Source organism: Nicotiana sylvestris, chromosome 12, assembly GCF_000393655.2.
Source record: "Nicotiana sylvestris chromosome 12, ASM39365v2, whole genome shotgun sequence".
Classification (NCBI taxonomy): domain Eukaryota; kingdom Viridiplantae; phylum Streptophyta; class Magnoliopsida; order Solanales; family Solanaceae; genus Nicotiana; species Nicotiana sylvestris.
Window position 1 is genome coordinate 60982166 of NC_091068.1, and position 18828 is coordinate 61000993.

General features: G+C 41.5%; 1 protein-coding gene across 1 annotated transcript; it reads left to right on the forward strand.

The window, feature by feature from the left end:
• The first annotated feature begins 482 nt into the window (after positions 1–482).
• LOC138883106 (uncharacterized) lies at positions 483–980 on the forward strand. Its single transcript, XM_070163766.1, has one exon. It carries the CDS (start codon positions 483–485, stop codon positions 978–980), a length of 498 nt encoding a protein of 165 aa, XP_070019867.1.
• Positions 981–18828: the final 17848 nt, after the last annotated feature.

Consider the following 18828-nt stretch of genomic DNA (forward strand, 5'->3'; position numbering starts at 1 on the left):
ATTTAGGATTGCTAAGATGTGTCGACGCAAAAGAAGCTTCTAAACTACTTGAGGAGATACATGTTAAGACCTACGGCCCGTATAAGAATGGTTTTGTCTTGGCCAAGAAGATACTTAGGGCCGGTTACTTTTGGATAACTATGGAGACAGATGGCATCCAGTATGTCCGCAAATGCTACCAATGTCAAGTGCATGGCGATATGATAAAAATGTCGCCGAATGAGCTCAATGCAACAAGCTCACCTTGTCCATTCCCCGCCTGGGGAATGGATGTCATCGGTCCTATCGAGCCCATCGCTTCAAATGGGCACAGGTTTATTCTAGTAGCCATTGACTACTTCACAAAATGGGTAGAGGCTGCATCCTACAAAGTTGTGACCAATAAAGTTGTCACAGACTTTGTCAAGGATCGTATTGTTTGCTGATTCGGAGTTCCCGAGTCTATTGTCACTGATAATGCCGCCAATCTCAACAGTGAACTAATGAAAGCCATGTGTGAAACTTTCAAAATCAAGCACAAGAACTCCACATCATACAGACCTCAGATGAACGGAGCCCTAGAAGCTACCAACAAAAACATCAAGAAGATATTAAGGAAGATGATAGAAAACCACAAACAATTGCACGAGAAGCTACCGTTTACTTTGTTGGGATACCGCACTACAGTTCATAAATCAACTAGGGCAACTCCCTACATGCTGGTTTATGGTACCGAAGCTATCATCCCAGTTGAGGTAGAGATCCCTTCTTTAAGAATCATACAGGAAGCCAAACTCAGCGATGCAGAATGGATAATGAGCCGCTATGAGCAATTGGACCTTATAGATAGAAAAAGAATGAACGCAGTATGTCACAGTCAGCTTTATCATAACAGAATGTCCAGAGCATTCAACAAAAGGGTCAAACCAAGGCAGTTTTCACCAGGACAGTTGGCACTAAAGAAGATCTTCCCACATCAAGATGAAGCCAAAGGGAAATAACCCCCTAACTAGCAAAGACCTTACATGGTTCATAGGGTGCTGACAGGAGGAGCACTCATACTCGCAGAAATGGATGGAGAAGTCTGGCCAAAGCCAATCAATTCAAACGCATTCAAAAGATACTATGTTTAGACTATTTACATTTCCTCATCATATGTAATCGAACTATGTTTGACCTAATTCCCGTTTAAGAGGGGATACGTAGGCAGCCCTATGGGTTCGGTCATATCATAATAAAATTTTCATTTCCCCTAGGAGCAGAAACTGGGGCAGAATTTTGAGGAGGACCCTCAAAATTCCGGAGCAAATCCAGCCAGCGCCAGCATATGCCAGAAAGTCAGAAATTAGTTAAGAAATTGGGGCAGAAATTTGAGAAGAATTCTCAAAATTTCGAAAAAGGTTCAACATGTTTCGTCACTCGCAAACGACCGAAAGATCATTTACCAAACCGGGGCAGAATATTTAGGAGGACCCTCAAAATTCTAACACGAGAAAGCTGTGATGTCTTTAAGACTTGTTATAGTGACTAGTTCATCTAAAATTATTTGATAATGTCACCATGTTTCTAAAAAATAATCTATTTTTATCAATAATTGCACATTTTTGAAAAATCTATTTCCGTAACAGCCAGGTGTTTCCCAGGGAAACTCAAACAAGGCATCCAGCATAAAGAAGCAAGGCCAACGGACAAAGGCACGAACCAACCTCCCCCTTACAAAACATACAATTTTTCTTTGAACGTAGGAACATCTGAAGTAGCGATAGCATTCACAAATATATACATGAAGAAAAATCACTATCAAACGGGCCACCGGACACAGAATGTATCCCCGGCTAAGAAACATTCTACCCTTATTTGCTATTCCATTTGCATGGGACTAAGACCTGTCCCGCATCTTGCATGAGGCTAAGCCCTGCCTCCATATTTGCATAAGGCTAAGCACTGCCTTCCATTTGCATGGGACAAAGCCTTGTCCCATATCTTGCATAAGGCTAAGCCCTACCTCCATATTTGAATAAGGCTAAGCCTTACCTCCATATTTGCATAAGGCTATGCACTGTCCTCCATTTGCATGGGACTTAGCCCTGTCCCGAACCTTGCATGATGCTAAGCCCTGCCTCCATATTTGCATAAGGCTAAGCATTACCTTCTATTTGCATAGGACTAAGCCCTATCCCGAACCTTGCATGAGGCTAAGCTCTGCCTCCATATTTGCATAAGGTTAAGCACTGCCTTCTATTTGCATGGGACTAAACTCTGTCCCATATCTTGCATGAGACTAGGCTCTGTCTCTAATTTTGCATAAGGTTAAGCACTGCCTTTTCATGGGACTAAGCATTGTCCCTCTTTGCATAAATGTTACTCTATTCTAGTACTATCTATTTGCTCTTCTGTCGGGCTAAGCTCTACCCTCCATTTCATAAGACTAAGCCTTGTCTTGTTAACATCATGTTATTGTATCTCATGGGCTGAAATATCGCCAATCTGTCCAAAGGCGTCATAGTCTAAAGGCATCATCCTCATAGCTAGAAGACACCATGCCATGGCTTGAGGATCTCTCAAATTTACATATCATTATTCAAAGGTGTCATGGTTCGAAGGCACCATTTTCATGGCCCGAGAGCATCATTTCATGGCCGAAGAATCTCTTATCTGAATAATTCATGGCCCAGGACATCATGGTCTAAGGATGTCATTCTTAACCGTCCGAAGAAATTTTCATGGTCCGAAGGGAATCTGCATTATGTTTAAATTTCTGCACGAATATGTGCTTGAAGTATCTTTATATACAGGCGACCTAGTGAGCGATCCCGCTCCGATCCTCTCAGTTATATCAAACTTGACCTCTCACCGTAACTATTCTTTCACCTATCCCGAAAACTTGTGTATGTTCTTGTGATGACTTCATCCGTATATTCTGCCGATGAATCCGGAACTACTCATGGCCTGATTCCTGTAAAACTAGGGATATGTAGGCAGCTCAAAGACCAGAGTCTGACCTCTATCTTTTAAGACATCCCATTCGGTCAAAAATTGGCCATCACTTCTTTACCCGAAAACTCTTTCAGCTTTCCCGGGTAAAGAGGGTCAGTTGTTGATACTCAATTTTTCCTTCATATATATTTAAATCTTCATATATACTTTCAAAATATTGTACACGCATTTACAAACATGCACACGTGCTTTTATAATTTTTCTATAATTTTAAGATCTTAAATCAATTTATTTCTGTATTTTTATATAAAATAATTATTCCTCATATTATTTTTATGATGATTTAATCATCTAAATTCATCATTTATTCCCATATAATGCTTAAGTATTTTAGTTGTATTTTTTACTATCACACTTGCATTTTTAGGAAGGAATTGACATTTTTGCAACAATAGCCTATATATATGCACAATTATATTATCCATATAGAAAATGACTTTTCATATTTTTACAATATTAAATAAGTATTTTAAAGCATTTTAATGTACAAATCATATTTTTATAATTTATAAATTATTTTATAAAATTATTTTTACTAAATTGGATATTTAAAATCTAGCCCCTAGAAAATACCCAATTTCAGACCTAGCCTAGCCAAATTACCCATAGTCGTTCAACCCAAACCCAAACCCAAATACCCATATAATTAAACCCGCCCATCTAGACATCTAATCATGGCCGTTAATCTGAGAAGATCAACGACCCTAAATCAATCGACCCCTTTTTAATATATCAAAACCCCTAACCCTACCCATTCTTCCAAACTTGCCATCCTTATATGCTCTTATCTTTCACCCCTCTCTAACCCTAGTGTCGTCACCTGTTATCCCCTCCGATTCCGAACCTAAAATGGAATCAACCATGGATTCCCTTACATTATCGGTCTCTCTTCACTGCTGGTTACTCGTCTACGACCCTATTTAATTGCGTCCTAACATGGCAAAGCAAATCTGGCCAAGCTCGAGCCAGATATAGTTCAAAATCTTTCATGTCTTGACTATTTCCGTTTATGTTCATCCCAATACCTGTGAGTACAAATATCTTCGTATTTTTAGGGTTTCAAATCTCTGGTTCAAACTAGATTTGTTTCAACCTCTATTTATTTTATGAATTTGGCTAATTTTTGGTTGAATTTGTTTAGATCTTCTCAAATCTGAAACAATTTCATGTTTATTTTGGTATTTCTTCTTTAAATTTTCAATATTCCCACCTCTATATTTTCTGATATTTCCCTATTATTATTATTATTCCAGGCCGATTTTGGTTTACCCTAGAATTAAGGTCTTGATTTCAACGGATTTTTCTACAAAATGTTTAACTTTTAAACGTTTTTGTCTTTGAGTATCTATTACGGTTTCCTTATTTATTTTGTTTACTATATGTTTCTGTATTTCTGCCTAATATCTTACAATTCTGATTATTTAACCGATTATTCATCTATTACTGCATGTTTTTCTTAAACTTTGTCGACTAATTGTTAATTAATTTCACTTACCTATATTAGGGCTTAAAATTGAGCTTTCCTTCAATACCGGTGTTTCCTTATTAGATTTTACATGTTCTTCCCTTATGTGCGATTAATAATTGGTGCTACTGGCCTGATTTATGCTTTGATTTTTAGAACCAACTTCTAATTGATTTCGGAGTTAGTTCTTGCCTTATTTAACCTAGCCCTTAATTGCTAATTGATTTCATATACAATTTTCCTTCAATCAAGTAGTACTAGCCTAATTTTACTGCTAATTAGTTCATGACTGACTTTACTTGATTGATTGTTTGATTATTTTCTTGCCTTATTTTTGCAATAACAATCTGCCTTGCATTACTTACCTATACTATTCGACTCCTATATATATATGTGCATTCCCATTCTACAGACACGAACATTAGTTCATAACACACATATACACACACACACTCAAACTCTTCTCCTTTTTGGCTACTTGTGTTACTTGTGCTATTGTGGGTCTAGCCAAGGCTTGATAGTGAGACTATACTTGCTCTATATTCTGCACTCTTTTTCCTCAACTGGTATGTCTCTAGTTACAATTGAAATCCAAACTCTATGTGTTTCATTCATGCATTAGTTCATTATGAATTTGACTTCTTTGTTCAAGCATGCCTATATTCTGCCCTATTCAATGTACAACTAGTATGTCTACACTTTACATGTTTATCTGATGCTTGACCAGCCTGTGTGTTGATTTATGATTAATCCTTTAGCTATGTGATCATGCCATGACCCTACTTGTGTTTCCGATTTTGTCTTCTGCATCTTTGCTCCATGTTTTAGTTGTCTGCTATTGTGACGACCTGGCCAGTCGTCTCATGAGTTACCACTCTGTTTTCCCCATTTCAGCTTCTTTACGCTTTGTTATCCGTGTTTTATGTGATCGGGTTGATTAGTTTGAGTTCGGAGAGGATTTTGGTAAGGATTGAGACACTTAGTCTCTTTTAAGAAGGCTTAAGTTGGAAAAGTCAACCGGATATTGACTTATGTGTTAGAGGGCTCAGATATGAGTTCCGATGGCTCAGTTAGCTTTGGGAGGTGATTTGTGACTTAGGAGCGCGATCGGAATGGGTTTTGGAGTTGTAGAGAAGATTTAGGCTTGAATTGGCGAAATTGATATCTTGGCAAATTCCGGTGAATAGGCGAGATTTTGATATAGGGGTCGGAATGGAATTCTGAGAGTTGCAGTAGCTTCGTTGTGTCATTTGGGATGTGTGTCAAAATGTCAGGTCATCCGGACGAGATTTGATAGACCTTTTGATTGAAAGCATAATCTAAGAGTTCTTGGAGTTCTTAGGCTTGAATCATATGTTACATTGGTAATTTGATGTTGTTGGTAGAGTTCCGAAGTGTTGAACAAGTTTGAACAATGTCATGGGATGTGTTTGTACAATTAGTTTGAAGTTTCGGGGGTCCCGGGTAGGTTCCGGGATGTTTTAGGCCGAAAATCATAGTTGTAGCAGGTCTAGGAGGGTTGCAGGCCCCGGAACTCACCCACGCGGTCCGCACAAAAATGGGTGCACCCGCGGTGAGTGTTGTGCAAACCGCACAAAAGTGGGCGCGGCCGCGGTGAAGAACCTTCCCGCTGGTCCAACTTCGGACTCTCATATCTTTTGATGTACAAGGAATTTTGAATTGATTCAAAAAATAAAGTTGAAGCCCTTTGTGTCTAGCTTCAAGAAAGGTAAAGATATTTCAATTTGCACATCTGTAGAAAAGGGTATGGACAAAATACTAAATCCTATCACTGTAGAGGGAGGCCTGTGCGGCCGCGGTCGTTTTTACGCGGACCGCACTGGCTTGTGCGGACCGCGAATGATTTGGTGCAGACCGCGGTAGCTGAAATCTGAGGGGGTACCTATAAATATGAGGTTTTGGGTTTTATTTAATATTTTAACCTAGAGAGCTCGGATTTTGCGATTTTTCGAAGGTTTTTCAAGATATTCATCGGGGTAAGTGATTTTAACTCAGATTTGGCTAGAATACATGAATCTCTCACTGAATTCATCATTTAATTCGTGATTTGGGATGGAATTTGGGAAGAAAATTGTGAAACCTTTCAAAAATGTAAAATGATGAGTTGAAGGACCAAAAGGTATCAGAATTGGATAATTTTGGTATGGTTAGACTCGTGAGGATATGAGCATTCTGAAAATATAAATTTTACTCGATTCCGAGACGTGGGCCCGAGACTCAAGTTTTGCTAATTTCGGGTTTTTGATATTTTTCAAATGTTTTCTCTTGCGCTATGTTCCCTTAGCATATTGTGACCTATTCGTTCTGATTTTGGATAGATTCAACGCGCATGGAGGTCAATTTGAGAGGCAAGGGCATAGCGAGCTAGAGTTTTGGCCAGTTTGAGGTGAGTAATGATTTTAAATGATGTCTTGAGGGTTTGAAACCCCGGAATTGCACAACGTAGTGCTATACTAAGTTGAGATACACGCTGTGTGACGAGCGTGAGGTTCAATGCTATGGGAATTGTGACTTGGTCCATCCCGAATGATATTTTACAATATTTTTGATTGAGACATATACTTTATTATTGTGAATTGGGCTTGTTGCCATGCTTGGGGCCTTGTGCCGACCTGTAGAACCCTTAGGGGATTTTTGACTGATTTTCCTCACTTATTTTGTTAAAGAATTTATATCCTCAGTCATGTTTCCAATTGATTAAAAAAATGATATGAACCAGAATTTTGAAATGTTAATCATAAATAGAAAGAGATATGAGGGCTGAGATCCCGACCGTACATTATGCCCGAGTGGCTGTGATTTTCAAATGACTGAGAGGGGTCGAGGACCCAATATTGAGGATATTTTATATTATATGGATCGGGCTGTGCGCCGCAGCAGATATATATATTATAAATATTATGGATCGGGCTGTACGCCGCAATAATTACGTATATGGATCGGGCTGCACGCCGCATCAATTATATAGCGCTTGGGCTGAAGGAGCCCCTCTGGAGTCTGCACACCCCCAGTGAGCGCAGTCGACTATTATTATTATGGATCGGGCTGTACGCCACAGCGATATATGGATCGGGCTGCACGCCATAGCGGTATATATATTTATTGATTCAGTTATCGTGAGAAGTATATGAATTGAGAACTGAGGATAAGAACGAATAAATGAACTGAAATGCTTGAGGAGATGCTTTATACTAATTATATCTGTTTTACCTAGTTTAAAGAATTTCACATGATTTTCCTCATTCACTGTTGCTTAAATGATTTTATTGTTTTGATATAGAACTGCTTAGTGCCTTTACGTGATATCATATTGTCAGCCATTATTTATTGTTATTACTCAGTAGGTCGGAGTACTCACATTACTCGATGCACCATGTGTGCAGGTACAGGTATCCCTGAGGCATAAAGCAAGTTTTCCTGCCGTTCTATTTTCATCAGAGTTATCGAGGTAGTTGCATGGCATTCGCAGACACGATTCCTCCTTCTATCTCCACTTATTATTCCACATTTTAGACATATTTCTGTATTATATTGTTGAAACCTTGTATTAGAGGCTCAGACTTGTGACACCGGATTAGTGGGCTGTTTTACAGAGATTTTTCGTGATTATGGTTTCCGCACATTTCATCTGTTAAAATTCATACTTCTATTTATATTAAATTGGTATTAAATCACGAAAATTGGCATTGAATTATAACGAAAGAGATTGTGAGATGTTAATTGGTCGGGCTTGCCTAGCATTGCGTTGGACGCCATCACGACCGGGGTTGGGGTCGTGACGAGTTGGTATCAGAGCCTAGGTTACTTGGTCTCGCAAGTCATGAGCCGGTTTAGTAGAGTCTCGTGGATCGGTACAGAGACGTCTATATTTATCCTCGAGAGACTGCAGAACCTTTAGGAAAACTTTATATTCTTGAAATTATTGTCGTGCGAACTTGTTGATCCGAGTGCTAAACTTCAGTTATTCTATTCTCTCGCATATAGCGAGGACTCGCGCTACCGGACGAGGTAGACGACCACTAGTGCCACCCACTGAGGTCACCAGAGGTCGTGGGCGCGGTCATGGCCGTGGTAGAGGCAGAGTAGCAACGGCAACAACTTTTGATATACCAGTTGCCCCAACTCCGGATCAGGCTCCAGCAGCAGCACCGGTTCAGGAACCAGCAGTGCCCATCGTGATTCCGGGTCTACAAGAGGCCTTGGTACAGATCTTGACAGTTTGCACAAGCCTGGCTCAGGCAGTTTCAGCCACCACAGCAGTAGCTACTTCACAGGCGGGGGGAGGCAATCAAACCCCCGCTGCTCGCACACCTGAGCAGGTAGTGCAGGGACTACAGACACCGGGGGCACCTCCAGCTTAGCCGGTTGCACCAGCTTAGGATATTGTTGTGCCAGTCATGCCGGATGATGAGCAGCGTCGTCTTGAGAGGTTTGGTAGACTCCAGCCTCCGTCATTTAGTGGTGCTGAGGGCGAGGATGCCCAGGGTTTTCTTGATAAGTGTCAGCGGATGCTCTGTATAGTAAGGATTCTTGAGTCTAGTGGGGTGGCATTTACTACTTTTCATTTTACGGGGGATGCCTTCACTTGGTGGAAGGCGTATGAGAGGCGTAGGCCGGTTGGTGCAGCGCCCCTGACTTGGCAGGAGTTCTCCACGCTCTTCTTGGAGAAGTATGTACCACAATCTCGCAGGGAGGAGCTGCGCAGGCAGTTTGAGTGGCTAAAGCAGGGAGATATGACTGTGTCACAGTATGAGGCGAGGTATACCGAGTTGGCTCGTCATGTCGTTTGAATGGTTCCAACCGATCGGGAGAGGATCAGGAGATTTGTGGATGGCCTTAACTACCATCTCTGTATCTTGATGACTAGAGAGATGGTATTGGGTGTTACATTCGAGGAGGTAGTTGATATCACTCAGGAGATTGAGATGGTTCGTCGTCAGGATAGATAGGAGAGGGAGGCCAAGAGGCCTCGAGGCTCTGGCAGTTTTAGTGGTGCTCCTTCGAGGGGCCAGTTCCAGCAGGGTAGAGTCGTTCTTTTAGGCCCGCTCAGTCGGACCATCCAGAGTATCGTGGGGCATCCTCAGGTCGTGGTTATCATGGGTTGCAGCAGGGCCAGTCATCACTCAGCGCCCTTCCAGCTCATAGTTCATCTCGTGCCCCATCAGTCCAGGGTTCTTCCATGGCAGGTCCTTCTTCTGGCCATTCTGGTGCTAGGGGTTCCCTTCAGTCCCCACCTCCAGCACAGGGTAGTTGTTACGAGTGCGGAGAGTTTGGGCATATGAGGAGGCAGTGTCCTTGACTTCACGATGGTCAGTATCAACAAAGGGGTCAGCCCTCGACTTCTGCTCTAGTTACTTCACCACCCGCCCAGCCAGCTAGGGGTGGAGGTCAGGCAGCCAGGGGTCGCCCTAGAGGGGGAGGTCGATCAGGCAGTGGCTAGGCTCATTTCTATGCACTCCCAGGCAGACCCAATGCTATTGCTTTAGATGTTGTTATCACAGGTGTTGTTTTAGTCTGCCATAGAGATGCCTCTGTATTATTTGATTCCGGTTCCACCTTTTCTTATGTGTCATCATATTATACTCGTTATTTGGGCACGCCCCGTGAGTTTCTTATTTTACCTGTTCTTGTATCTACCCCGGTGGGCGATACTGTTGTTGTAGACCATGTGTATCGATTATATGTGGTGACTATTGGGGGTTTGGAGACCCGAGTTGATCTATTGCTATTGAGCATGGTAGACTTTGATGTTATTTTGGGCATGGATTGGTTATCTCCGTGTCATGCTATTCTAGACTGTCATGCTAAGATAGTCACTTTGGCTATGCCCGATGTACCACTGATCGAGTGGCGTGGTATGACTGATTATATCCCTAGTAGAGTGATCTCTTTTTTGAAGGCCCAACGTATGGTTGGGAAGGGTTGTCTTTCATATCTAGCGTTTGTGAGGGATGTTGGAGCTGAGACTCCTAACATCGATTCGGTCCCAGTTGTGAGGGATTTTCCCGATGTGTTCCCTTGCAGACCTGTCGGGCATGCCACCGGACAGGGATATTGATTTTGGTATTGACCTGGTGTCGGGAACTCAGCCCATTTCTATTCCGCCATATCGTGTGGCACCAGCAGAGTTGAAGGAATTGAAAGTACAGCTTCAGGAACTCCTAGATAAGGGGTCCATTCGGCCTAGTGTGTCCCCTTGGGGTGCACCAGTTTTGTTTGTGAAGAAGAAAGATGGCACGATGAGAATGTACATTGATTATAGGCAATTGAACAAAGTAACAATTAAGAACAAGTATCATTTGCCTCACATTGATGATTTATTTGATCAGCTTCAGGGAGCGAGGGTGTTCTCCAAGATTGATCTCCGTTCGGGTTATCACTAGTTGAAGATCAGGGATTCAGATATTCTTAAGACTGCTTTCAGGACTAGATATGGTCATTACGGGTTCCTGGTGATGTCTTTTGGGCTGACCAATACCCCCGCAGTGTTCATGCACTTGATGAACAATGTATTTTGGCCTTATCTGGATTTGTTTGTTATCGTATTCATTGATGATATTCTAGTGTACTCGCGTAGTCGGGAGGAGCATGCGGAGCATTTGAGGGTTGTGTTGCAGAGATTGAGAGAGGAGAAGCTTTATGCAAAATTCTCCAAGTGTGAGTTTTGGCTCAGTTCAGTGGCTTTCTTGGGGCACGTGGTGTCCAGTGAGGGTATACAGGTTGATCTGAAGAAGATAGAGGCGGTTCAGAGTTGGCCCAGACCGTCCTCAGCCACAGAGGTTCGTATCTTTCTTGGGTTGGCAGGCTATTATCTCCACTTTGTTTAGGGATTCTTATCTATCGCATCTCCCTTGACCAAGTTGACTCAGAAGGGTGTTTCTTTCGTATGGTCGGACGAGTGTGAGGAGAGCTTTCAGAAGCTCAAGACAGCTTTGACCACAGCTCCAGTATTGGTTTTGCCATCATTTTCGGGTTCATATACCATGTATTGTGATGCTTTGAGAGTTGGGATTGGTTGTGTATTGATGCATGAGGGTAGATTTATTGCTTATGTTTCTCGTCAGTTGAAGCCCCATGAGAAGAACTACCCTGTTCATGACTTAGAGTTGGCTGCTATAGTTCATGCCTTGAAGATTTGGAGGCACTACTTATATGGTGTATCTTGTGAGGTATTCACTGATCATCGCAGTCTTCAGCATTTGTTTAAACAAAAGGACCTTAATTTGAGGCAGTGGAGATGGCTAGAATTGCTTAAGGATTATGATATTACTATTCTGTATCATCCGGGAAAGGCCAATGTAGTGGCCGACGCTTTGAGCTGGAAGGCGGTGAGTATGGGGAGTTTGGCGTACATTCCAGTTGGGGAGAGGCCCCTTGCAGTTAATGTTCAAGCCTTGGCTAATCGGTTTGTCAGACTAGATATTTCTGAGCCCAGTCGGGTGTTGGCTTGTATGGTGTCTCGGTCTTCTTTATATGATCACATCAGAGAGCACCAGTATGATGATCCGCATTTGCTTGTCCTTAAGAATAGGGTTCAACATGACGATGCTAGACATGTGACCATTGGTGATGATGGCGTGTTGAGGATGTAGGGCCGGATCTGTGTGCCCAATGTGGATGGGCTTAGAGAGTTGATTCTAGATGAGGCCCATAGCTCGCGGTATTCTATTCATCCGGGTGCCGCAAAGATGTATCAGGATTTGAGGCAACACTATTGGTGGAGAAGAATGAAGAAAGATATTGTGGGATTTGTAGCTCGGTGTCTCAATTGTCAGCAGGTGAAATATGAGCATCAAAGACCGGGTGGCTTGCTTCAACAGATGGTTATTCCCGAGTGGAAGTGGGAAAGGATCACTATGGACTTTGTGGTTGGACTTCCTCGGACTTTGAAGAAGTTTGATGCTATTTGGGTGATTGTGGATCATTTTTGGAGAGTCGTGCAGAGAGAATTGGGTACTCAGGTAGAGTTGAGCACAACGTTTCATCCTTAGACGGACGGACAATCCAAGTGCACTATTTAGATACTGGAGGACATGTTGCGTGCTTGTGTTATTGATTTCGGAGGTTCTTGGGATGAGTTTCTGTCGCTTGCATAGTTTGCCTACAACAACAGCTATCAGTCCATCATTCAGATGGCACCATATGAGGCTTTGTATGGGAGACGGTGTAGATCTCCGGTTGGTTGGTTCGAGCCTGACGAGGCTAGGATGTTGAGAACAGACTTGGTTCAGGATGCTTTAGAGAAAGTGAAGGTGATTCAGGAAAGACTTTGTACAACACAGTCGCGTCAGAAGAGTTATTCGGACCGGAAGGTTCGAGATGTGTCTTACATGGTTGGTGAAAAAAGTCTTGCTGAAGGTTTCACCCATGAAGGGTGTTATGAGATTCGGAAAGAGAGGGAAGTTGAGCCCGCGGTTCATTGGACCATTTGAGGTACTTAAGAAGATAGGGGAGGTGGCTTATATGCTAGCCATGCCATCCAGCCTGTCGAGTGTGCATCTGGTATTCTATGTGTCTATGCTCCGGAAGTATGTTGGGGATCCATTACATGTTTTGGACTTCAGCACGGTTCAGTTGGATAATGATTTGACCTTTGATGTAGAGCCAATAGCTATTTTGGATCGTTAGGTTCGGAAGTTGAGGTCAAAGGATATAGCTTCAATAAAAGTGTAGTGAAGAGGTCGGCCCGTGGAGGAGGCTACTTGGGAGACCGAGCGGGATATGCGGAGCAGATATCCTCACTTGTTCGAGGCTTCAGCTATGTTTCTTGACTCGTTCGAGGACGAACGTTTGATTAAGTTGGGGAGGATGTGATGACCCGGCCAGTCGTCTCATGAGTTACCGCTCTGTTTTCCCCATTTCAGCTTCTTTACGCTTTGTTATCCGTGTTTTATGCGATCGGGTTGATTAGTTTGAGTTCGGAGAGGATTTTGGTAAGGAATGAGACACTTAGTCTCTTTTAAGAATGCTTAAGTTGGAAAAGTCAACCGAATATTGACTTATGTGTTAGAGAGCTCGGATATGAGTTCTGATGGCTCGGTTAGCTTCGGGAGGTGATTTGTGACTTAGGAGCGCGATCGGAATGGGTTTTGGAGTTGTAGAGAAGATTTAGGCTTGAATTGGCAAAATTGATATCTTGGCAAATTCCAGTGGATAGGCGAGATTTTGATATAGGGGTCGGAATGGAATTCTGAGAGTTGATGTAGCTTCGTTGTGTCATTTGGGATGTGTGTGCAAAATTTCAGATCATTCGGACTAGATTTGATAGACCTTTTGATCGAAAGCATAATTTAAGAGTTTTTGGAGTTCTTAGGCTTGAATCCTATGTTAAATTGGTGATTTGATGTTGTTGGAAGCGTTCCGAAGTGTTGAACAAGTTTGAACGATGTCATGGGATGTGTTGGTACAATTAGTTTATGTTTCGGGGGTCCCGGGTAGGTTCCGGGATGTTTTAGGCTGAAAATCATAGTTGTAGCAGGTCCAGGAGGGTTGCAGGCCCCGGAACTCACCCACGCGGTCCGCACAAAAATGAGTGCGCCCGCGGTGAGTGTTGTGCGGAACGCACAAAAGCGGGCGCGGGCGCAGTAGGCATCGCACGGACCGCACAAAAGTGGGCGCGGACGCGGTGAAGAACCTTCCCACTGGTCCAACTTCAGACGCTCATATCTTTTGATCTACAAGGAATTTGTAGGTGATTAAAAAACGAAAGTTGTAGCCCTTTATGTCTAGTTTTAAGAAATTTCAAGATATTGCAATTTAGACATCTGTAGAAAATGTTATGGACAACATACTAAAGTCTGTCACTGCAGAGGGAGGCTTGTGCGGCCGCGGTCGTTTTTGCGCGGACCGCACTGGCTTGTGCGGACCGCGGTCGATTTGGTGCGGCCCGCGGTAGCTGAAATCTGAGGGGGTACCTATAAATACGAGGTTTTGGGTTTTATTTAATATTTTGACCTAGAGAGCTCGGATTTTGGCGATTTTTCGAAGGTTTTTCAAGATATTCATCGGGGTAAGTGATTTTAAGTCTGATTTGGCTAGAATACATGAATCTATCACTGAATTCATCATTTAATTCGTGATTTGGGATGGAATTTGGGAAAAAAATTGTGAAACCTTTCAAAAATGTAAATGATGAGTTGAAGGACCAAAAGGTATCGGAATTGGATAATTTTGGTATGGTTAAACTCGTGAGGATATGAGGATTCTAAAAATTTAAATTTTACTTGATTCCGAGACGTGGTCCCGGGGCTCGGGTTTTGCTAATTTCGGGTTTTTGATATTTTTCGAATGTTTTCGCTTGGGCTATGTTCCCTTAGCATATTATGACCTATTCATTTTGATTTTGGACAGATTCGACGCGTGTGGAGGTCAATTTGAGAGGCAAGGGCATATCGAGTTAGAGTTTTGGCCAATTTGATGTGAGTAATGATTTTAAATGATGTCCTAAGGGTTTGAAACCCCGGAATTGCACAACGTAGTACTATACTAAGTTGAGATACACGCTGTGTGACGATCGTGAGGTTCAATGCTATGGGGATTGTGACTTGATCCATCCCGAATGATATTTTACTACATTTTTGATTGAGACATATACTTTATTATTGTGAGCTAGGCTTGTTGCCATGCTTGGGGCCTTGCGCCGACCTGTAGAACCCTTAGGGGATTTTTGACTGGTTTTCCTAACTTATTTTGTTAAAGAATTTATATCCTCAGTCATGTTTCCAACTGTTTAAAAAAAATGATATGAACCAGATTTTTGAAATGTTAATCATAAATAGTAAGAGATATGAGGGCTGAGATCCCGACTTTACATTATGCCCGAGAGGCTGTGATTTTAAATGACTAAGAGGGGTCGAGGACCCAATAGTGAGGATATTTTATATGATATGGATCGGGCTGCGCGCCGTAGTAGATTTATATAATATACATATTATAGATCGGGCTGCACGCCGCAGCAATTATATAGCGCTTAGGCTGAAGGAGCCCCTCCGGAGTTTGCACACCCCCAGTGAGCGCAATCGACTATTATTATTATGGATCGGCCTGTACGCCACAACGATATACGGATCGGGCTGCACGCCGCAGCGGTATATATATTTATTGATTCAGTTATCGTGAGAAGTATATGAATTGAGAACTGAGGATAAGAACGAATAAATGAACTGAAATGCTTGAGGAGCTGATTTATACTAATTATATCTGTTTTACCTGGTTTAAAGAATTTCACATGATTTTCCTCATTCACTGTTGCTTAAATGATTTTACTGCTTTGATATAGAACTGCTTAGTGCCTTTACGTGATTTCATACTATCAGCCATTATTTATTGTTATTACTCACTGGGTCGGAGTACTCACATTACTCCCTACACCATGTGTGCAGGTATAGGTATCCCTGAGGCATAGAGCGAGTTTTTCTGCCGTTCTGTTTTCATCGGAGTTATCGAGGTAGCTACATGGTGTTCGTAGACCCGATTCCTCCTTCTATCTCCACTTATTATTCCACATTTTAGACATATTTCTGTATTAGATTGTTGAAACCTTGTACTAGAGGCTCAGACTTGTGACACCGGATTAGCGGGCTGTTTTACAGAGATTTTTCGTGATTATGGTTTCCGCACATTTCATCTGTTAAAATTCATACTTTTATTTATATTAAATTGGTATTAAATCCCGAAAATTGGTATTGAATTATAAAGAAAGAGATTGTGAGATGTTAAATTGTCGAGCTTGCCTAGCATTGTGTTGGGCGCCATCATGGCCAGGGTTGGGGTCGTGACAGCTCTCTTGGTTAATTCATTAAGACTATGAAGCTCCTAAGTGTTCTATGTTATCTACATGCCTCCCTACCTGTATTCATGTACCCTCAATGAGATTCCTACATGTTCCCAATCCCTTTCCCCCTTGTGTGCAAACCTACCTGCTAAAGTGCTTGTGAATCTGAACCTTCTATGATTGACTGGCTGCCTATTGAATTTTCTATCTTCTGAATTATTTCAAAAATGTTATCTATATTCTTCTAAAAACTAGCTTTCATTCCTAGTATTTTCCTAAAATTGGTCTATTCCAGAAAATCTTTTTACTCCTAGGAAGTTATCTCCACATTGTTTCACTAAGTCTTTTGAAGCACTCTCACTTACTCTTAGGTTCTTAAGTTTTGCCCCTCTGGTATGTGTACTTCTTAGGGATCCTTGAGATCTCTCTGAACTTTAGCATATCAGGGATGGCTTTTCCACACTGTACATAACCAGTCCCTACTTGAGAAAAGTCTTGGTGTGAGCACTGCCTGGGATCCTTGAGGTCCTTAGGGAACTCTAACACACCTGGACACTTGTTGGCTATGAGATTTCTGAGCATTTGAGACTACATTGAAGGCCTGGTACTCTCATTCCCGAACTTATGTCGATTAACTTATGATGAATCTTTAACATACAAAAATGCGAAATGTAACTTCTCATTTCCGAGCTTACATCAATTTACTTATGGCGTACTTTCACGTACTAAAACATGGGGTGTAACATCATTCTCCCTTTTGGAACATTCGTCCTTGAATGTTGACTGATGCACTTATCATTTTCTTAACTTATGTCTTCTAAATACTTTAGTACTCTTCTTGCCATCTAGGTAACTTTTCTGTTAATAATCCAAAGGCCTTTTCCCCCCTTTAGGCCTCTTTCTCATATTATGAACTGTGGTCAGAATCCTTCCAATCTCATAACTATTGCTACCTTCTGTCATGCAGCTTGTACAACTTTGACCTTGTAAGTGCGCCTTATGCGACTCTTCTCTCCTTTTTCTTTTATCTTTTAGCTAGTCTCTAGGCCTCACTTTGTAAACATACACAGAGTTTGATAAGATATCCCTCTGGGCATCTATTGGTATACTAAAGTTCTTCGCTCGTACTTTGTCGAACTTACGACTATTGCTATATCAAGTTTCATATACCCAATCATTTATCTGTATGACTTTATTGCATCTAGGTAGGCCATACTATACCATAACTCTTACTTCGAGTTACCGTTGCTGAGGTCTGCTACTAAACTTCACGTTATTCTCGTTACTTATCCTATATGTATAAATCTAAGTCCTTTAATGCTTCTCTATTACTGTTCATCTTAAGAATGATGGCCTAATCACATCTCATATTGTTGAACTTTTATCCATCTATTGTTGGTTCACCTTAATGTTGGTGTATAATGTCCCACTTGATAACTTGACCTCTTACGTAATATTGTCACTACGTCTCACGCCTCATCAGAGAATATTTGAAATGATTAGACTGATCCGCTTGGGGGCAATACTATACTTCCATAATCGTATTTCTTAGCTTCCCAATGTGATTCATATTATGTGGGTATTTTAGTTTCGTATAATTCTTGAAATCCGCCCCGCCCCCCCACATTTTTTTCCTCAAATCATTACTCAGTCGAAGGCCAAAACATCAACATTTATTTGTCAAAAGTACACCTTCATTCTATTATCAGGGCAGCATTACATCTCTTCTAAATAATTCTAGTCTTAGACTCCTTTGAGTTTATTCTAGCTAAACTGAGCTTTCTACAACTTACAGAAACCATCAGCTCTCTATTATCAGGGTAGGACTTATCCATTGTCATCACCTTCTCACTCTCCCTTTATTATCCTTACTCCTGTTATAAAACCTTGTCGCTTTACTATACTTTAGCTTGCGAACTATACATCTCTTTTTATATTACTCGCAACCTTCTTTCAACTTGCTTGCACCATATATTTCCTTATATTATTCTCGAACATCAAGCGAGACATCACATCATCTCTAACTCTTCTTTACTCTCTTGGCTAGATCTCTCGGTAGCTAGAAACCATAGGCAGGAAGATATGCCACTGACAACTCCGCTATCATTCCTGGATACTGAATCCTAGCACTTCTAGCCTTTTATCCGAAGTATGGACAATTCACAACCTTCTGCATTTGAGTATAGCATACGTTGTTCACCTTAACCTTACTTACCTTAAAATCTTGCATCATATCTTCTACTCCTTTCATAACCTCCCTTCCACATACGTATAATTCACATCCACAACTTGAACTTCTATGGTAATTATTCCACCTCTTTACATAATTCGGCGAGAGATTCATACTAACTTCTTATGAGGCTGTTACTCTTTTAACTGGCTTTATTATAGAGCCATTATAAAAAAAATATGGCTATTGTACTGTCTCTCTTGTACCTATGATGTTAAGTGTGATTCTGCAATGTTCTCAATCACGATTCTTATAATTTTCTAGGTCCAATAATCAGACTCTTGATTTACTTCGTTGATGTAACTCTTTAGTTTCTTCTTCCTTCTGATTAGTCTTTATGTAGGATTAAGCTATCTTCCAATT